At 33.6% G+C, this 21,027-nt stretch overlaps 2 protein-coding genes across 2 annotated transcripts; both read left to right on the forward strand.

Annotated features, from left to right (window-relative positions):
• The first annotated feature begins 642 nt into the window (after nucleotides 1-642).
• Nucleotides 643-14,284, forward strand: ndufs2 (NADH:ubiquinone oxidoreductase core subunit S2). Its single transcript, XM_051115870.1, has 14 exons — nucleotides 643-806; nucleotides 1,593-1,696; nucleotides 1,778-1,968; nucleotides 2,440-2,560; nucleotides 4,400-4,512; nucleotides 4,663-4,737; nucleotides 4,841-4,918; nucleotides 5,992-6,077; nucleotides 6,411-6,530; nucleotides 7,792-7,921; nucleotides 8,332-8,427; nucleotides 9,393-9,476; nucleotides 10,101-10,158; nucleotides 14,136-14,284. The coding sequence occupies exons 1-14, from the start codon at nucleotides 706-708 to the stop codon at nucleotides 14,171-14,173; spliced, it is 1,395 nt and encodes a 464-aa protein (XP_050971827.1). The 5' UTR covers nucleotides 643-705; the 3' UTR covers nucleotides 14,174-14,284.
• Nucleotides 14,285-14,489: 205 nt separating this feature from the next.
• fcer1g (Fc epsilon receptor IgFc epsilon receptor Ig) lies at nucleotides 14,490-20,489 on the forward strand. Its single transcript, XM_051115593.1, has 5 exons — nucleotides 14,490-14,674; nucleotides 16,533-16,630; nucleotides 16,960-16,992; nucleotides 18,291-18,320; nucleotides 19,191-20,489. Exons 1-5 carry the CDS (start codon nucleotides 14,605-14,607, stop codon nucleotides 19,257-19,259), a joined length of 300 nt encoding a protein of 99 aa, XP_050971550.1. The 5' UTR covers nucleotides 14,490-14,604; the 3' UTR covers nucleotides 19,260-20,489.
• Nucleotides 20,490-21,027: the final 538 nt, after the last annotated feature.

The raw sequence follows: 21,027 nt of genomic DNA on the forward strand, positions 1-21,027 counted from the left end.
AGGAATAAATTACATTCAGTTACATTCAGAAAACTTATTTTAAATAGTAAAAAAAATTTTTGCTGTAATTTGGATGAAATAAATACAGCCTCGGTGGCAGAGACTTATTTAAAAAAAACAAAAAACAAAAAAACATTAAAAATCTAAAATCATAAAAAACTTTTGACTGGTAGTGTACATACAACATTACAAAGTATCTGCAATATACATAATTAACTACAAATATCATTAACATTCATACTAGTAAACTTACCATGTATCACGCCGATACCATGTTTACCGCATTATCTATACTGCACTAACACAGCACGCTGTGACCGGATCATCGAGTCAGTGAATTGAGCTCAAGAGTCGATTCGCGAATGAATCAGTTAGTACGATTGGTTCAATATATTCAAAGGAACCGGCTCAAAAGAACGATTCGCCCATGAAGGTCAGTCGCAACGATTCTTCACTAAGATTATTTGTGGATAAATCATGGCAAAATATTTTACTTTAAAGCACCTACTTATTCCACACTGGCTGCATCTATCCACAAAACTGTAACTGCAGAGTCGACTGACATCTAGTGGCTGTTTGCGCGTAGTTATAATACGCACTGAACCTTAACTTCAAACCTCCTACAAACAGGTGGCGCCAGAGCCACAGTAAATCAATCCACCGTGAAGAATTCTCCACAGAAGCAGCAGGGTGACCGAAGGGAAGATGGCGGCGACAATGCTGAGGTCGCTTTCCAGACTGGGACGTCCTTCAGTGCTATTAAACAGTAATGTCAGCACTCCAGCCTGTGCTCTGCTTCAGAAGAGGTATACATATTGTAGTTGTCAAAACGGTGTGATTAAAAAATGGGTTTAGTTAGTTAGCGGCTTTCTAGTGGCAGTGTTATTGGGGTTAGATAACAGTGTTTTTTTGCCTGCGATTTTTTAGCAAGCATTGACATGTACAGTGTTACAAAATATCACTAAACTGCCCTTTTCAAATTCTAATTATTGCGTGACAATATTTGTAATCGTTTCCCCCCTCCATCAATGTTTTAATCAACTGCCAAAATGATCATGAAGCCGGTTGAGATAAAACATGAGCAATTAACTTAATAGTTTACAGTTTGACTTATAAATCATAGATTTAAGATCTGCTTACTTGCACGTCTGCTTTGCTTTACCTTTTGTTTTGAAATTTTCACCAACGCATACATATTAACATATATAAGCACCTTAAAAAGCCACTCATGCCAATGTCATTGCATTAAACAACAAAATATCAAAACAAGTTGCATTTATTTTGAAGAAATACAGCACAAGAATAATTTTCTAACAAACACTTTACTTAAATATGTTGTGTTTTATGTTTGAAATAATTAATGAAGATTTGTAAATAGACTTTTTTAAATCATCCTTAAAAATGAATTGTTTTTTCTTAAACAATTCATGCATTTTAAGTTGTTTGCAGGCATACATAATGATGCCACTGTGTACAGTAAATGCTAACACCTTGCAAGTTCACACGTCTTGTTCTTGAAGTTGGAACGTATACCATTGTGCATTATGTATGCAAATTAATGACACAACTGTATTTTTTCATCTTCTGTTCAGGCTGAAGCAATGGCAGCCAGATGTGGAGTGGGCAGAGCAGTACTCTGGAGCTGTGATGTATCCCAGTGTCATCACTGAGAAATGGGCACCTCCACCTTGGAACGGTTGGTTTCATTTTGGCCTAGTAACTTCCGTATTTACAGTTCGATCAACCACGATATCAAAAATATCTTCATCTGTTTCAGATAAGGACCCACCAGCAGAGAAGGAGGTGTCCAACCTGACCATCAACTTCGGGCCTCAGCACCCAGCGGCTCATGGAGTGCTGCGTCTGGTGATGGAGCTCAGCGGAGAGTCAGTGAAGAAATGTGACCCTCACATCGGCCTCCTGCACCGCGGCACTGAGAAACTGATTGAGTACAAGACTTATTTACAGGTAATTAAAGACGACAGACCTTAATGAATGACGCTAATAATATTAAATGCTTACTGGTTAACACATAAACACACCAACTTAAAGGGAGAGTTTACCCAAAAATGAAAAATCTGTAACAATTTATTACCGTCATGTCGTTCTAAACTCTTAAGACCTTCGTTCATCATCAGAACACAAATTAAGATATTTTAGATGAAGTCTAAGTGCTTTCTGACCCTGTGTAGACAGCAATGCAATTTGCACGTTCAGGGTCTAGAAAGGTAGTAAGAACCTTGTTAAAATAGTCCGTCTGACATTAGGATAAACATAGATTTTAGAAATGTTATTACATCAGAAACTCATGGCTGTCTTATGCAAGACTTTATAAGCTGTCAAAACTGTGCTGTTATATGAATCTGTATGCTTGTTTATGTTGTCTGTGATGAAGTATGGTTTACTGTAATGTTGTCTTGTGTGTTTGTATTGCTGCAGGCACTTCCATACTTCGACAGGCTTGACTATGTTTCCATGATGTGTAATGAGCAGGCATATTCTCTAGCTGTAGAAAAGCTTCTTAACATTCAGGCTCCGCCACGTGCACAGTGGATTAGAGGTGAGGAACAAAAACTAAAATACTTTCAATTAGGGTTGTGCTATACATGTCATCTAGGATAATATCATAATTGTTGTTTAAACGATATGTGATTTGACATTGAGTATATTGCAAAAACCAAACAAAAACACACCTAGAGAGTGCAAATATACACTGTGAGATATAGGTAAGACTACTTTGCAAGCATATGTAGAGTTCATGCTTTCACTGCATTTTATTTTTATATCACCTGATGTAGTTAATATTACACAAAGAGTACAGTTTTTCTCCAAACATCATCACGTTTCAAAAGTGATATCAATTTCATAAAACAGTCCAATAAACAAGAAGTTTATATTAGTTTACTTACATTTTAGACACCGTTCCAAACAAAGCCACAGCAGAGCTGTTTTGTGACTCTGAGCAACGCACAAGTGTTTTGTTGCTGAAGCAATAAGATGTTTGAACGAATTGGTTGAATGAATAACTCCTTGACTCATTCATAGAGTGATTTGCCACCACCTTATGGCGATTTTAGGCTAATATTAAGTATTCTTTTCCTTTTCCTCCAAAATTATTTCAAATATCACTATTTGTTTTTAAAACATCAAAACATTATTTATGCATTTGTAACTGCAGGTTAACGGCATTCATTTCTTGCATTGAACAGTCTGTAAATGCACCTAAATACCACTTCAGATGCAGATTCTCTGCCACCTCTGCGTTGCAAACACAAATTTTGTAGATACTGATTTAATTTGATTTGTGACAGCCCAGTGTCTTACTGCTTAAATTTATTGATTAAATTTAAGAATTTGACACAAAAAATGGTGCATGCATTTAATTAGGTTTGAAAAAATGGCCTTATAAAGGTAAAAATGCCCATAAAAGTCAAAAATCAATTTAAACTTATTGGAAAAATTAATTTCTGTTACTCCTGCAAACTAACCACTGTACTGAGTTTGAAGAATAATATCAGTTGTCCACAGCAGTTCTGTCAAAGTACCAGTACAATAACATGCTCAGTTAAATATTGTCTATTTATCATTATAGGACAAATCCAGCGTTATGGATGTGACATTTTGCGTTGCGATGTGACATATAAATGCTTAGAGAATGTTTGTGTTAGCAATATACCGAACCATCTGTTTATATTTTTATAAACCCTTGTTGATAGAGTCTAAAAATCAGAAAATTATCAGTCTATGCACGAGTTTTCTATGTTAAAAAGGAAAATAATCGTGCGTTATGGATGTGACAAAAAAGAGACTAAATGCTTTGTAGGATTTCTGCTAATTAAAATACACAAACCAGACGCAATAGTACCCAACAAATAGAGTAGTGATGGCACTTCACAGAACATATAATTGTTACTTTATTTTCATTTTGATGTGTTCATATATGAGGAATATGTACTGTTATGGATGTGATAAGACTGAAAATAGCACTTAGGAGACTATGGAAAATCATACCCTTAAAAAAAAAAAAAAAAAAAAAAAATAGCTTAAAGAGAGATCTCACATGGGTATTTGAACCACCAAATGTTGACATCTGTGCTATCAGTATAGTAAAAACCTTTGATAAACACTTTATTTTTTTCATGGTAAGGTTAACATTTGCATGGATTTACCCTATAGACAAAATTCCAGAAAATATTGAGATATGTATTTTGGTTGTTATCTCACACTCCTACTTTTAGTCTGGTTTACACTAATTAGATTTGCTTTAAAAATCCCTGAAAATTGTGTTAAAAGATGTTGCAATTACACAATTAAGACTCCATTGATATTTTTCTTTGAATGTACCTTCTTTGAATTGGCTTTATCAGCTACATAAAGTTATTGTATATGGCCTCTGCAGTGCTGTATGGAGAGATGACCCGTATCCTGAACCACATTATGGGCATCACCACCCACGCCCTTGACATCGGAGCCATGACCCCCTTCTTCTGGATGTTTGAGGAGAGAGAGAAGGTAACAACTTTCTATTAAACAAATAGAAGTTAAATACGCATTTTGTCAGGCATTAAATGCAGATGTTTTAATCAGAAAAGTCACAGTTCGTTCCAAAAAAATCAGTCATACTATTTTTATCCTAGTTACCATTGAATTGATATTTTGCAGATGTTTGAGTTCTATGAGAGAGTGTCTGGAGCTAGGATGCACGCTGCATATGTCAGACCCGGTGGAGTTCATCAGGTATGCTTTGACAAACACAATCTTTCTGAATGAAAAGCCCTTTCTGGTTATGCTAAAATAATTAATGTCATCCTCTCATAACCTGCGATCATTTTTGTTGCAGGACATGCCGCTTGGTCTCATGGACGACATCTATGAGTGGTGCAAGAATTTCTCTATTCGCATTGATGAAGTTGAGGAGGTATGTAGACCAAACTGCGACCAATGAATAGAATAGTGCTAGTTAGTATTAAGTATATCTAGGGCTGGGCGATAATTCAATAACGATAATTATCACGATATAAATTTCCTCGATAAAACGATATGAAGAGTTCGATAAATGTTCAAACTGTGTGCAACGAGACAGAAGGCTTTTCAATCTACACATCGCCATCATTTACCATGGATTTACTGTAGTAACACTCACTGCACCATGGTATTGTGGCAGAAATGTGGGATATTCGCACTGAATTTTATTATGGGAGTAATGGTATATAATTATAGTATGTATGTATTTGTGATTAAGCTATAGCATGTGTGCGTTTATACTGAATGGTTTTAGACTACTGTTTTTCATACAAATAGGCTACCTATAAAACCATGTAGTTATATTTTACTATATTAGGTATTGAGGTACCATGATGTGTGGTTTTAACTGTTTATCATGATTAAAAATGTATGCTTGCTAATATAAGAGACCAATGCTTAATTTAAAAAACTAGGTCAGAATAAATTTAACCGTATAAAACTGAGGTTGCTACAGTTTTTACGGATGTTACTGATTGATAATGAACAAAAATGTGCCTCTGCATCCTCAAGCTACTATCAAATGTGGTATTTCTAAGAGACAAAAAGCGATGTTATTATTATTATTATTATTATTATTATCAGACAACCCAACCCTGTTTCTTGATTTGAAACAATATAACTCATTAGAACATGCAGAAATTAATTTTTCTGTTTAGATATTTATTTTGTTATGGGAAAATAATGAGCTAGTTTCTACAACTTTCACTTTGGAGCAAAAATCTGACTTTAAAGTTGAAAGAAATAAAGATTTGACATTTATCGTGATAATTGTCAATATCGACTGATATGAAAAAGAATTATCGTGATAATCGCCCAGCCCTAAGTATATCTCTGTATTGTGATATTTGCTTTTGTGATCATGCGGATGGATGTTTTTGTTGTTTTCGTTTTCAAAATGCATGTATTTTTAATTTGATTGGAATTAATAAACAGAGTTTCTAAATGACTATGACTGCAATATTTCAGATGCTGACCAACAATCGTATCTGGAGGAACAGAACTGTTGGTATTGGTGTAATTTCGGCAGAGGATGCACTCAATTATGGATTCAGGTAAAACATTGTATTATTATGAAGCATATCTGATTGGTAAGAGCTGCAGCTCAAGTGTCTTTCTCTCTGTCACCCGCATATACACACAGAAGTTGCTAGAAAAAAGGAATCTTAATGAGTAATTGAAAATAAAACCCAAATGGAACTTCTAACAGAAGTGAAGTAATTTACAGTGTTTGTGTGGTGAGATCTAATCATTACTGTAGCTTAACTAGTGAAATCACCCGCAAGTGCAAAACAGCACTACTACATACTGATTATAAGTTGACCAGAGTGACCTCTGAACTCACTGAACTGAGATTGTTAATAATGTGTGTATTTTTCTTTTTTCAGTGGAGTGATGCTCAGAGGTTCTGGTATTAAATGGGATCTGAGGAAGAGTCAACCATACGACAAATACGATGAGGTGGAGTTCGATGTGGCCATTGGAAGTAATGGCGACTGCTATGACAGGTGACCACACATGTTAATATCTTAGACTGCGTTAAGAGCTTCAGGAAGCTCAGAATGACAGGAAATCTAAATGCAACCACAGGCTATAAATTGGTCTTAGACTCTACTAAGCTTTCTCACCACATATGCTGATGCTATCACATGTGAAATGTGTGATGTGTGCCGCTTAAAAACGATAAACTTGGTTGTGAAAGCTTGAGACTGTGTAACCAAACATGATTAGTAAAGAGTTTTTGCTTGGAAAACTTTTAAACTAAACAGTAATGAACATTGGTTTTATTACAGAAAAATGCATTGCATTCATTCGAGCTTAATAGAGTAGATGCGTTTACTCACTGATGAGTTTTGCTCACACGACCACTAAAAAAGCGCTGTGAGATCAGCGCTTGAATTCAGCGAAGACCACAAATGACTTCAACTAGTTTAAAGCGAGATAAAACAGCACTGTCAAACAGGAGAAACGCTGTGTGCTACGATACAGAAGGCCTTTCAATCTACATGTCATTCACCAGTCATTTACCATGGATTTACTGTGGTAACATGAACTACACCATGGTATTGTGGCAGAAATGTTAATCTATTAAAGGTTTTATATATTTTTTTTGTGATTAAATGTTTATGCATTTATACTAGGCTAAATGTGTTTAGACTACTGTTTTTGTACAATTTTGTGTAAAGTGTTACTGTATTTAATAACGAACATTAATTCACATGTGCATCCTAACGTAAGCTACTGTAAAATGTGCATTTATAAGAAACTAAAAATTTATAGTAATAAATAAATATTATTATTATTATTTCAGCCTGCACTGCAAACTGTGCTGAAAATACATGTCATCAAAGTCAGGCAACACAAACCTGTTTCATGATTTGAAACAATATCACTCATTAGAACATGCAGAAACTAAGAAATACATATTTCTGTTAAGATATTTGTTATGTTAAATATGGCTTTGAAAAATGGCTGGAAAAGTGTTAATAATTTAAAAAAACATGAAGGGTTTGTCATATTCTGATCATATCAACTGATATGAAAACTTTTGTGATAATTAATGGACCTGAACTAACGTGAAATACCAATAAACAGCTGCTTTTTTTTTTTTTTAATTAACTAACGTTAAATTCTGTTACAAATGGATTGCTCATTGTTATTTCATGCATTTAATGCTAACTAATGGGACTTTATTGTAACATGTATTCACAAATATTGCCTTGCTTTTATATTGGATGTTATCAGTGACAAATATGAACTTTGTTTTAGATATCTGTGCCGAGTGGAGGAAATGAGACAGTCGCTGCGCATCATGCTTCAGTGTCTCAACAAAATGCCTGCTGGAGAAATCAAGGTAGATGATGCTAAAATAGCCCCACCCAAGAGATCTGAGATGAAGGTAAGTTATGCTTGCATATGCATCTTGCATTCAAATGGCAATTGCATTCAAAACAGAATAGAGAAAGTAGTTGGGATCTTTTAGGTGCTGAGTGTCTTTTTTTTTTTTTTTTTTTTTTTTCTTCTTCTTCTTCTTCTTCTTCTTCTTTTTCTTCAAACACTTCTCATATTCTTTAAGTCAGTCAGATACATAGTGTTACTGCAAACTTAAACCATGGTTGCATAGCTCAGATACTCACACGTTTTGAAACACCACAGTGTTAAGCATAGTTTTCAAGACTATATGAGAAGACTATATGTTTCTATATAGAAAATGCACACTTCATATTCAGTGAGGTTTCAAATGTATGTGTGTGCTTTAATGTTAACTAACATCCCCTTCATCCCATGACCTATTTTGTTTTCATGCAGATGTCAATGGAATCTCTCATTCATCACTTTAAGCTGTACACTGAGGGCTACCAGGTTCCTCCAGGAGCCACATATACCGCTGTAGAGGCACCTAAGGTGAGTGTTGACCAACAATTACATGCACACCATTGCTGTTCTCAAGAGAAATTTTTGCAGTGGCCTTACTGGCAGTTTTCAGTGGTTTTTGGTTATCTTCTCATCCAGCATGGTGAGGCTTTAGGTGTGTTTTGCACATGTGGGGAATGTGGGTTTCTGAAGTTGTTGTCTATGTGGTCCTCTGTAAAGGTACTTTTTTTTTAGTGGCACTGCAACAACTGAATTTACAGCACGGCCAGTGTATGTCTGACTCATGAATTAATGACAATGATCTGGTTACTTTCATGGAATCAAAACCATACTGTGCAACCAGGGTATTTTACTACTGATTTGTTAAACTTCTACTAAAATCTGAACTGAACTCACTCATTTTTTCCCCCAAAAAAATGTTTCAAGTGCTAACAGAATAATCTAATAGAACCATTAAGAAAACTTGACACTATGTAACCAAACATGATTAGTAAAGAGATTTTACTTGGAAAACTTTTAAACTATACAGTAATGAACATCGGTTTTATTACAGAAAAATACATTGCATTCATTTGAGTTTAATAGAGTAGATGTGTTTACTCACTGATGAGTTCTGCTCACACGACCACTAAAAAGCGCTGTGAGATCAGTGCTTGAATTTAGCGAAGACCACAAATGACTTCAGCTAGTTTAAAGCCAGATAAAACAGCGCTGTCAAACAGGAGAAACACTGTGCGCTACAATACTGAAGGCCTTTCAATCTACATATCATTCACCAGTCATTTACCATGGATTTACTGTGGTAACACTAACTACACCATGGTATTGCGGCAGAAATGTGGGATATACATATGAAATTTTCAAGACTATATGAGAAATTATAAGCATATGTTTCTAATAGAACCATTAAGGAACTAGACTTAAGAAGAATCAGAACAAGTGTTGTTATAGCATATTCCCATTCCTGCTTTAAACAAAGTTGTGTTGTACTGCAGGGTGAGTTTGGTGTGTACCTGGTGTCTGACGGTTCCAGCAGACCTTATCGCTGCAAGATCAAAGCACCTGGCTTTGCTCACTTGGTACGTAAATAATTTTACTCTTTTGATAATGTACTTACCAATTATAAAATTAGGTTTATAAATAATAAAAAGAACATGCACTTCATCATTCATAAGTTTTAGGTCAATAAGATGTTTTGGAAAGAAGAAAGAAGGTTGCGTTTTTGTTTTGTTTTTTTCCAAAAAAAAAAAACAGTAGTGCTGTGAAATATTTTGACAATTTTAAATAATTAAAAAAAAAAAAAGTAAATGTGTTTTAAAATGTAATTTATTCCTGTGATGACAAAACAGTTTTGTGTCACATGATCCTTTAGAAATCATTCTGATTTGCTGCTCAAGAAACGTTTTTTTTTTTTTTTTTTTTTTTTTTTTTTTTTTTACAGTTATCGATGTTGTGCTGCTAAATATGTGTTGAAGCTATTAAAAACCAGCATTTATTTTAAATATATATATTTTTTAACATTATGAATATAATTAATGTCAATTTATTGCTAAATAAAAGTATTAGTTTCTTCTTCAAAAAACAAAATCATAGTTTAAACCTTTGAATGCTAGTGTATGTAAAACGGCTCCAAATACTGTATCTTTTACCTTTTCCTAATTGTGTTGATGTTCCTCAATGATGTGGTCTCTTTTGTTCCTCAGGCTGGTTTAGATAAAATGTCTAAAGGACACATGCTTGCTGATGTGGTGGCGATCATCGGTAAGTACTGTGTTTTTTTTTTTTTTGTTTTTTGTTTTCTCTCTCACTGATACACTTCTCAGTTCTGTTTGTTTTGAGGTTTGCATGTCTCGACAATAAATGAAGTGTTACATTAAAATAAGAGGCCAGTAGCACAATATAATGAAATCTTCTTTGTTTTCACAAATTCTTAAATCCCTCCCTGTTCTACCCTGCACTCTTCTAAACAATGTATGAAACTGTATTGTTAGCCCTTCTCATATGATTGCATTCTTAAAGGGATAGTTCACCTAAAAATGAAAATTACACCATGATTTACTCACACTCAAGCCATCCTAGCTGTATATGACTTTTTTCTTCCAGACAAATAGAATGAGTTATATTAAAACTGTCTTGGCTCTCCCAGGCTTTATAATGGCAGTGAATGGCTGTTGAGATTTTGAAGCAAAATAAAGTGCATCCATCCATCATAAAAAGCACTCCAAAAGCTATGGGTGGTTAACAAAGGCCTTCTGAAGTGCTTTTTTTTTGTTTGTTGTTTTCTTGTTTTTTTTTTTTTTTGCTTTAAAATCTTGACCACCATTCACTGGCGTTGTAAAGATTGGAAGAGCCAGGACATTTTTTTTTAAATATAACTATTAGGGCTTATTATGATGCGCATCTCTTCAGTAATGCCGGTTCCGTGATTAGTCATTCATTATAAATTTCCATCACGTGCAGTCAGACGCATTCATTATGGAGCAGCACTCACTACAAAGAGCCGAAATTCACTGACAAGCCGCGCAATATCGCTTTCAGTATCGCCTGCGTAATGAATGCGTCTGACTGCACGTGATGGAAATTTACGACTAATCACGGAACCGGCATTACTGAAGAGATGCGCATCATAATCGCATGCGATTATTTGCACAGCCCTAATAACTATGATTGTATTTGTCTGAAAGAAAGTCTTATACACCTAGGATGACTTTAGGTCACGTAAAAGGGGGTAATTTTCATTTTTGGGTGGACTGTCCTTTTAAGATGAATCACTGTTTATATTCCTCATTTGTAAGTTAATTTGTATAAGAGTCTGCTAAATGAATGAATGTAAATGTTATGAATTTGACTTCATAGTATTACAGCTGCTTTGGCGAAACTCTCTTGCTGTCTTAGTCCCACCCCAGTGTTGCTGTGTTGGACTGTTCAAATAAACAGCACATTTGAGTGCGCCACAGAGTTTACACTTTGCTTACAAATATTTTATTTCCCTACATTTTCTGACACTCTCCAAACACTTTAATGATCCATTCAGCTGCCAAACTCTCAGCTTCTGCACATTTATATCCCTACAAACAAATGACTGACAGTTAGAATTTTGCTTCTAATGAAACTGAAAAAAAAAAAATGGTGTTAAAAATTAAATTGCTAGAAGATATCACAAATAGAAAGGAATTGGCAAGTAACACATGGAATCAAATGTGATAATTTTGGATAGTAAAATAAATGTATACAAATATAATTAGTATTAAAATTAAAACTAGAATTTCTAGTAAAACATATCTAGTAAACTATTCATGTTTGAATTTCTGTCAACAGCTGATGTGATTTATATCTCTGATATCTCTCAAAAATGTTGGTCAGTGTAGTGATGTTGTTTATTTTTTAATCATATTTAGGGGAGTGCGATATGATGATTTTTGATCATGGACCATAAAAATGTCTCTGCTTGATGATCTGCTTTTGGAGAAATATCGTAGTATCGTGCTATTCTGTTAGCCGCAGTTCAGGTGCCTCCGTCTCCATATACTATAGAACAGGGGTGGCGAACTCCGGTCCCGGAGAGCCGCAGCCCTGCAGAGTTCAGCTCCAACCCTAATTAAAACTCGCCTGCCTGTTGCTTTCTAGTAACCCTTCAGACCTTGATCAGCTTGTTCAGGTGTGTTTAATTAGGGTTGAAGCAAAACTATGCAGGGCTGTGGCTCTCCAGGATCGACGTTCACCACCCCTGCTATAGAACGCGACATACATTCACATGAATGTTAGTTCAGCAGTAGAGTTACACTCACAGGACACTGCACTCATTCACAATCACAAAAGTACATGATTTGCTGTAAAGTCTTGCTATAAACATTTCAAATGCATGTTGTTTTGACATCATTCTAAACATGGTGATTATCTATCATGAATATGGACACACAACATAATATATGATATTGACCATCTGAATCTAACAATGTCATGTCAACAAATGGAAAAGTCAGCCTTCTATTAATTACCATGTTAATTACTGTGCACCTTTAGCCCCAACAGCAGGGATGCTTTTTACCCCAATACCATACTTTTACATATTCTTTTATTTAAAAACTGTTACTTTAATTATCTTTAAACAAAAAATCATAAAGAAGACCTTTGTCTCAAAATATATGCATTTTTAGCGATTCTCATTTGCTACTTAAATTGACAACATTTTAAAAACATAAAATATTAAATCAAGAAAGCACAGAATCAACTTTGCGCTGCTGTGCACATTCGCGTCAAGGATCAAACAAATACACACATGCATCTTGAAAAGCGGATGTTTTGGAAAGTGCTACGCCACATTTTTTGCCATCTAGTGGTTTAGATGAAAATAATATCAAAGGCGCCTTTAGCCCTGTTGTACCCTATATGTATATGCATTTATAAGTAGTCTTCTATACTGTTATAAATATAGTGTTGATTTACATTACAAGCAATCATAATTTCTTATTTTTGGTCCATATAAATATCAGCAACTGCACCAAATTACATATGTTTGTTTAGTTTGCACGTTTTCTTTTTTCCCCTTCTTGAGTATGAGCTCCATTTTCTCCTATATTTTACTAGATGAGCCATTAAAATTCTGAGGTATCAAATATGAAATTATTATTACTATTATTTGGATTTTGTCTAGAGGTTCAGTAAACTGTTCAATTTCAGAAAATTAGATTTTTCAGACGATTATTTTATATTGTCAGGCTTTGCAGGGGTAATGCAATATTAACATTTCTGAATTTCTGAATTCTGAATGAAGCTGACAGGAGAAAGTACAATTTAAAGGGATAGTTCACCCAAAAATGATGTGTATGTGCTCTGGCGTAGTATACGCAAGTGTCGGAAGCGATCTACGCTTATTCGTCACTCATTGTTTACACTGCACAGAGATTGTGGACGTGTTCACTGGCACTGTGAAGATCTAAAGGTATTTAGAAGTACAGGTCATCGCAATGGAAGACGATTTTTATATTTCATCAAACAACGTGATTTTTTTTTTTTTTTTTTTTTTTTTTTTTTTTGCCCAACACTACTTACAGCTATAATAACTTGAATACACACTGTGTATTATTAAAATTATTATTTCACGTCACCTTTACAAAAATTAACCATGGTTAATAAAAATGTAACCATGGTTGTGCTTCCAAAACCATAGTTTAAACATGTTGGCTGTATTAAAACAGTGGTTATACAAATGGAAGTCAACCACCAAAAACATGCTTTTACTACTTTTACTGTATACTACGCCAGAGTGCGTACACGTCACGCGCCAGATGCTGTGCATGCGCTCAGGACAGTAGGACATAGCGTTGAATCAGAGGTAAAAAAAGATATAAATACTGTTCAGTTTCTCGCACAAACTGATCGTTTCGTGTCTTAGGACATCAGTGTATTGTCACGAGTCGCAGGGTTTAATTTGGTTTTGTTTGTGTATGGTTTTTTTTTAATCGAATTAATTTTTTTAAAAAGATTTGGTAGCCATTGACTGCCATTAAATGACTACCAGACTGCAACTGTTTGAGTTAAAAATCTTCGTTTGCGTTCTACTGAAAAAAACCAAATCACCTACATCTTGGATGCTCTGGTGGTTACCAGATAAACATCACATTTTCATTTTTGGGTGAACTATCATTTTAAAAAATAAAACACTTTTAGTGTATTTTTAGTGTTTGATTAGCAATTTGATGTTGCGCTGAACCTCAACCTGTTGTCTTTTTCCACAGGCACTCAGGACATCGTGTTTGGTGAAGTGGACCGTTGAGGACACCAGTGTCTGACCATGATTCTGTCTTTGTGATCCATTCTAGTGATATTATGACAGAAGTTTCTCTATGTAAATGCTTATGAAACCGAATAAATATTTTAAAACTTGAAAAAACTGCAAATTCTCTTTATTCGCACTTAGCAAGTGTTTTTGTGTTTTATGTGACTATATTCTGAATAACTGCTATTAACTCTGCTGAATCAGCGTTTCCAAGGATCAGCCGTCTTAAAGCAGATCACATGGTTTTCGGCCCTTTTCCTCTTCGTCACTCAGGGGTGGGGGTGGTTTTACTTCAAAACAGACATATTTTCACCACAACTTCCCTCTTGCCTGACTCTGATGTGCTTTTCACATCTGTTCACTGAAAGTCTTTTTTGGAGGCGTGTGTCCCGTGAGGTTGTACGCAGAAGCAAATCCAAGATTTTTTGATGACGATGTTGATGAAGGTCGGGTTGTCCTTCTCTCTTCTGTCTATTTGGCTGAGCTTCGGCAGTGCTGGTAAGTGTTAAGCGTTAGTGCTCTTTATCTCAAGCGAATGTGTTTTGCATGCCGTTACATTGATACAAAAGTTAGAGGTAGACAAAATTTGTATCAACTAATTTAGGTTTCCAAATTCAGCTCTAAGCTGTTTTTTCGCCTTAGAAATTTGCTGAAATTGAGTAATTTGAAAATGGTGGTTAATGATGTAATGTGTTACATCAACAAATTTACTGGAATATAGAGAAGGCCGGAAGGCTATTCCTAATTTATGATATATAACAACCTTGCGAGAACAAATGAAATTTTTATACAATTTAATTTTTATTACATTTCATTTATTTTTAGTTTTCAGGTAGTCATTTTCCATTAAAAGTTAAGATTAACTTTGTGTTTTTGTATATTGTTTGTTTATAAATGATGAAACAATGCAAGTAAGAATGAGCGCTCTGATCACATCTTGAATAAGTGCAGAGATTTTCTAAAAGGTTTTTATTCCATATGTTGTGAAAGCTTATAAAACGAAGCAAGGGATGTTTAGAAATCCAACGCACATCTGTGAAAATGTTACAATACAATACAAAAAATAGAAGCGGAGTCTGAAGTGAGCGCCTTGGTTAGTCACGTCTATATAAAGTTCGCTTTTCACATCTTCTGTTTTCAGTCCTTACTATATCTGAACTTTGATGGTGGAAACTTTGTTGTCAGGAAGTAGCCTCTTCTCATTCTGTCAACAAAGCTCGAACCACACAATATGACTGTACAATACAATGACAACTGCTTAGCTGAAGTTTGCAATAACTGAATAAATACAGTAACACTTTTTAGCACATTCACATTGACAAGCACATGTGAAACTAGTGCTGGTTCTTAAATTTAAGTTGTGGCTATGTGAGTTTTGCTGGTCTCTGGTCCACTTCCCTACTGCATCATTGTCGGTTAGGATCCTGTTTATACTGAATTAAAAACAGGGTTTAAGTATTTTTAAGCTTTGTTGTATTTTCCATTATTCATTTCTCTTTTTTTATGCATTACTTTAGGTGTCATAGATGTGATCGAATCCATGCTAAATCTGTTTATCGATGCAACACATTTTTGCCATCAAGATGAGAGACAAAAATAATGCATTTTGATCAGATCAACAGTATTTTTGTCAATATGTTGCACTAGAATTAATCCATTAAACCTCAATGCAGTGTAGTTTAAAACAGAAAGTCACTTGTCTTTGTTTTAGATGATGCAGTGCTGTTTTGGTTAAATTGTTTTTTTTTTTTATTGTAACTTGTTTCTCCTTGTAAGCATGTGGTCAGTGATCTTGTCTGTGAATTTATGCGAAAAGAGAAGTAGCACTATTCTGTAGGATATGATACTAGGTGAGAAACATCACACATGCTCAGGCTGTTTTTTCAATGCTTCAGCACATTATTCAGGCATTTGTCTCTCACTTTTTTGGCTTTTCATTACTATTAATGCATTTCTTCGTATGTAATTGAAAAATATTAATTATTAAAATAACATTAAATATTGTGCAATGCTTGTGTTCAAAATAATAGTTTGTTGTGTATTTATGTCTGATAATTAGATTTTGTTTCTAGTAAAAACACAAGTGATGTCTTTTGTTTTATGATGTGATGCATCAATTTTTGCAGTTTACTAATAACCACACTTTTACAGAGAATTTAATGTGTAAATAGAGAATTACAATTACACCGTTTATACACCCGTCTTATGTAGGAGGGACCTGTAAAACGGACTCTCGGCCCATTTTAATAATTAATGAAAAGCATATTTTCAAGTGTTAATAATTGTTATGACTCTACAAGTGTAGCACAATATGTTGAATTTTTCTCTTTTCCTAATTACCTTAATTTTTTTTAAGATGCGATGAGTTTGAAAGAGCCGCAGATATGCTACATCTTGGACGCGGTTTTGTTCGTCTATGGGATTGTTCTCACTGTCCTGTACTGCAGAATGAAGGTACTGTATATACTATCTGTTCTTTTTTCTGCATGTGAAATGCTAATATGATTTAAAAATTTGAATAAATAGAACTTGTTTAAAACTAGACTAAATCTCATATAACAGGCCTGATTTGAGTATATGCCACCCTGAAATTATTGGTATAAAAGCTGTATTTAAGGTACTATTTTTAATGAAGCAATTAATATCTTTTTCTTATATATATGATGGGGTTGGACAAAATAATGTGGACACACTTTATTATTTTTGATATATTTACATACATCATATTACAGAAGACTGAGACATTACTATTATTATTAATTTATTCATTCCTTCATTGGCAGATGCGAAGTAAAAAAGCAGAAAAATATTCAGGGGTAAGTAGGTGGACATCTACACTAAAAAAAATGCTTAAAAACGCTGGGTGAAATATGGACAAACCCAGCGGCTATATATATATATATATATATATACCTATATACCCTATATATATATATATATATATATATATATATAATTTTGATTTCTTTTTTTTTTTTTGCGCTTTTTAATAAATGTTCACCTTTAAATTATTACTGATGCCTCTAATTATGTGTCTGATTTTTAATTTAAAACCTATTTGGGGTTCATTTAAAGCCAACTATATAGTAATTTTTAAACAATAGCTGAGTTAAATAAAACTACCCAGAAAAGTTGGGTTCAACATTCAATCCAACTGCTGGGTCAAAACAATCCAGTCGTTGAATTTGTCCATATTGTACCCAGCGCTGGGTTGTATTTAACCCAGGAGTTTTTAGTATGTATCTGTCTATTTGTCTGGCTGTCAGTTAATATAATCTCACATTATGTTTAATAAATATTTTAGGCAATATGTTTGCATATTTTTTCAGAAAAAACATTACAAAATGGAAAAACAGATACAGAATGAAACAATGTACATTAATGTGAATTAACCACAACCAGCTGACGGCCAGTACATTGAGACATTTATGTGCGTTAACTATTGATATTTTTAAAGCAATCCAAATGTGAACTGCACAAATTTCGCAAATTTCATAAGACTGGATCTTATGTTTTAATCTCAAAAATTATCTGCGTTTGCTGTTTAACTGTCCCTCTCCTCCCCTTTCACACTTCTACATCCTGTCTTGAACTGTGTGAAGTCCTCTCTAAAAATGATATGTATGCTGCTTTTCAGCATGAAACCTTTCACACATTATGTACTTTTGTATAGGTCAAGCATGCAGCCTTTAATATTCCACTATGTATACTTCTAAAAATAAAGCTTTCATAGAAGGGTTTTTGCAGAACAGAAGCACCATTCTCGGTTCCCAAAAACAACTTCCAGTCAGCAGTTTCTTAAAAGAACTATTTTTTCTGTTAGTGTCTCAAGAACTTTTTTTTAACAATAAAGAACTTTATGCACAACGGAAAGTTCCACAGATGTTAAAGATTCTTCATAGAACCATTCATAGCAAATAAAAAGCCTTTATTCTTAGGAGTGTAATGCAACAAAAGAATACTGTTTGAACGTAATTTGACAATATGTGACAAATGTCACTCTTATTTCAAAAATCTTTGAAGCCCTGTATGAACGTATTTCTTTTTTTGTGTGTCTGTATTGTTATAGGCTTTCTAATGTTTTTTTTTTTGTTTGTTTTCTGATTGTTTGCAGAAGCAAGATGCCGGCGAAGGGGTTTATGAGGTATTTTTGTTGTGTTGCGGTTGTGTAATACTCTGTGTACCGATAGTTTTGACCTTTCTTGTGCTTGCACGTATATTGTTTATTTGCACTTTATTGTAAGATCATTGAAAAAGATAAACATAAACATGATTTATTCATATATATATATATATATATATATATATACATGTGTAGTAATATAAGTGAATGTGTGCACACTGTAAAAAGTTTTCACCAGTTTCAACTTCAAGTAAGTTGAAATGACTTGTAGTTTTAGGTTGATTTAACCTAAAATTTTAAGTTGTATATATGTATATGTATATGTATATGTATATATATGTATATATATGTATATACATATATATATATACATATATATATATATATATATATATATATATATATATATATATATATATATATATATATATATATATATATATATACATACATACATGCATGCATGCATGCATGCATGCATGCATACATACATACATACATACATACATACATACATACATACATACATACATACATACATACAACTTAAAATTTTAGGTTAAATCAACCTAAAACTACAAGTCATTTCAACTTACTTGAAGTTGAAACAGGTGAAAACTTTTTACAGTGTGCACACATTCATTTATATTACTACACATGTACATATTATTCATATTCCTATTATTAAGCAACTCTTTGAAGACACAAAGAATATTTAAATCCAGTATAAGAGGCCGTTATATAGTAATGTAGCGATAACATGCGGCAATTTCGTAGCATTTCACTGATGCACATTAAATTTCTGAAGCTTTGTGGTTGATCTGGTGAGCTTCTATTGAAACGGTGCTGACTCTGCCACATCCGTTGTGTCCTTCTGTCTCCACACCTCAGGGTCTCAAGCCTCATGATCAGGACACATATGAGACCATCAAAATGAAAAAAGGAAAAGGAAAAGCATAAGCCTCGAAGCAACAGGAAGGAAGCAAGTTTCTGGACTTAATACCACTGTCATCTATATCATGTCTCTACTGCAAATAAGCTTTGAAACTTATTGCAAGAAGAATATTTTATGTTTATACTGTAAAAACTTTTGGTAATCATTTGGCTTTTTGTTCGCAATTTGATTGACAGGCAGACACCAAATAGAGCTAATCAAACAGAGTGCCTAAGGATTTTTATGTGATTCTACTTGTTTAATAATTTAAATGAATGTATTTTTTTCTGTTCGCCTTTAATCTACATTTGACGCTTCTAACATGTATACCACAGCTGCGTGTCACTATTTTTCGAGGCTAACTTCCTGCTCTAGCTTCTATAGCAACATGCCACCAACCCCACAGAGTCCGAGTCATTTCCTGTTTTAAAGAGTACATGAGTGGTCTGACAAAAAGTGCATCTGACTTTGACCACAGGTGTGAGAGATGGAAACAGAGGTGTGCTTGATTGTATATGTGTGTAGGCCTGTTCTTTCCATTGGTTTACGAATAAGCACCCATATTGTTTTGCTCTGTGGCAAAAATCTATTTTGTTTCCTGCTACATGTGGCATTCGAGAAAGCAACTAGATATGAAACGAAAGTTATACACCACTGATGGTCAGAATTTACTTTCAGTTTATTGTAAGAGTAAATTTGTTGATTCCAGTTTGTTTTACGTGACATGCTTTTTTGTGGTCAATATCTAATACTGTCATCATGAAATGGTCTCATTTCCTTTCCACAAAACAGTCTGTTTTCAGGTCTTGCATTAATCGATTTGCAGATACTGTAGTGATTGTAAATGTTTTATTTTGCCGAAATGAACAAGAATTAAATGTAATTGTTTATTTATTTTGTTTTGTTTTTGTTATTGTCTTATAATATTTGATCAGCTTGTAATGTAAGCACACCTACAATATCTAAGATGAGAAAAATAATAATGAGAGAACCGTATTTGAACAGCGAAATTACATGGTCTTATTTATTTCAAAATTGTTTATTTTTGGTCTTACATCAGTAGATATGCAGATATTGTAATGGAGATTATAAAATTAACAAGAACTAAAACTTCTTTGTGTTTTTTAACATTTGTGTGTGTGTGTGTGTTTTTTATTTTATTTTGTTAGTTTCTTTACTATTTGATCAGATTGTAATGTAGGCACACGTACAATATGTAAGATTAAAAGTACTGCATTATGGTCTTTATTTCAAAACAGTCTGTTTACGGTTTTTACATCAATAGATTTGCAGATATTGTAGTGGGGGTGATAAACATTTTATTTTGTCAAAATTAACAAATAAAATTTTATTTTTGTATTAATTTTTTTTGTTTTGTTTTGTTATTTTCTTTACTATTTGATCAGATTGTAATGTAAGCACACTTACAATATATAACATTAAAATAATAATATTAATGCACATACTGCATTATGGTCTTATTTCTTTCTAAACTGTTTTCGGTTCTTACATCAATAGATTTGCAGATATTGTAGTGGGGAAAATAAACGTTTTATTTTGTCAAAATTAAGAAGAATTAAAATTAAAATTTTGTATTAATTGGTTTTTAGTTATTTGTTTTTATTTTGTTTATTATTTGATCAGCTTGTAATGTAAGCCCATTTACAATATGTTAGATTTAAAAATAAAATAATGACTACTGCATTATGATCTTTATTTCAAAACTGTCTGTTTTGGGGTTTTACATCAATAAATTTGCAGATATTGTAGTGGGCATGATAAACATTTTATTTT

This window comes from Labeo rohita, chromosome 7 (assembly GCF_022985175.1).
Source record: "Labeo rohita strain BAU-BD-2019 chromosome 7, IGBB_LRoh.1.0, whole genome shotgun sequence".
NCBI classification, from domain to species: Eukaryota; Metazoa; Chordata; class Actinopteri; order Cypriniformes; family Cyprinidae; genus Labeo; species Labeo rohita.

Coding starts and splice junctions, on each gene's coding strand:
- ndufs2 (XM_051115870.1), top strand. CDS start 706: ATGGCGGCGACAATGCTGAGGTCGCTTTCCAGACTGGGACGTCCTTCA. Junction 1,969..2,439: donor AGTACAAGACTTATTTACAG/GTAATTAAAGAC, acceptor GTATTGCTGCAG/GCACTTCCATACTTCGACAG. Junction 7,922..8,331: donor CCAAGAGATCTGAGATGAAG/GTAAGTTATGCT, acceptor GTTTTCATGCAG/ATGTCAATGGAATCTCTCAT.
- fcer1g (XM_051115593.1), top strand. CDS start 14,605: ATGACGATGTTGATGAAGGTCGGGTTGTCCTTCTCTCTTCTGTCTATT. Junction 16,631..16,959: donor TCCTGTACTGCAGAATGAAG/GTACTGTATATA, acceptor CTTCATTGGCAG/ATGCGAAGTAAAAAAGCAGA. Junction 16,993..18,290: donor AAGCAGAAAAATATTCAGGG/GTAAGTAGGTGG, acceptor GATTGTTTGCAG/AAGCAAGATGCCGGCGAAGG.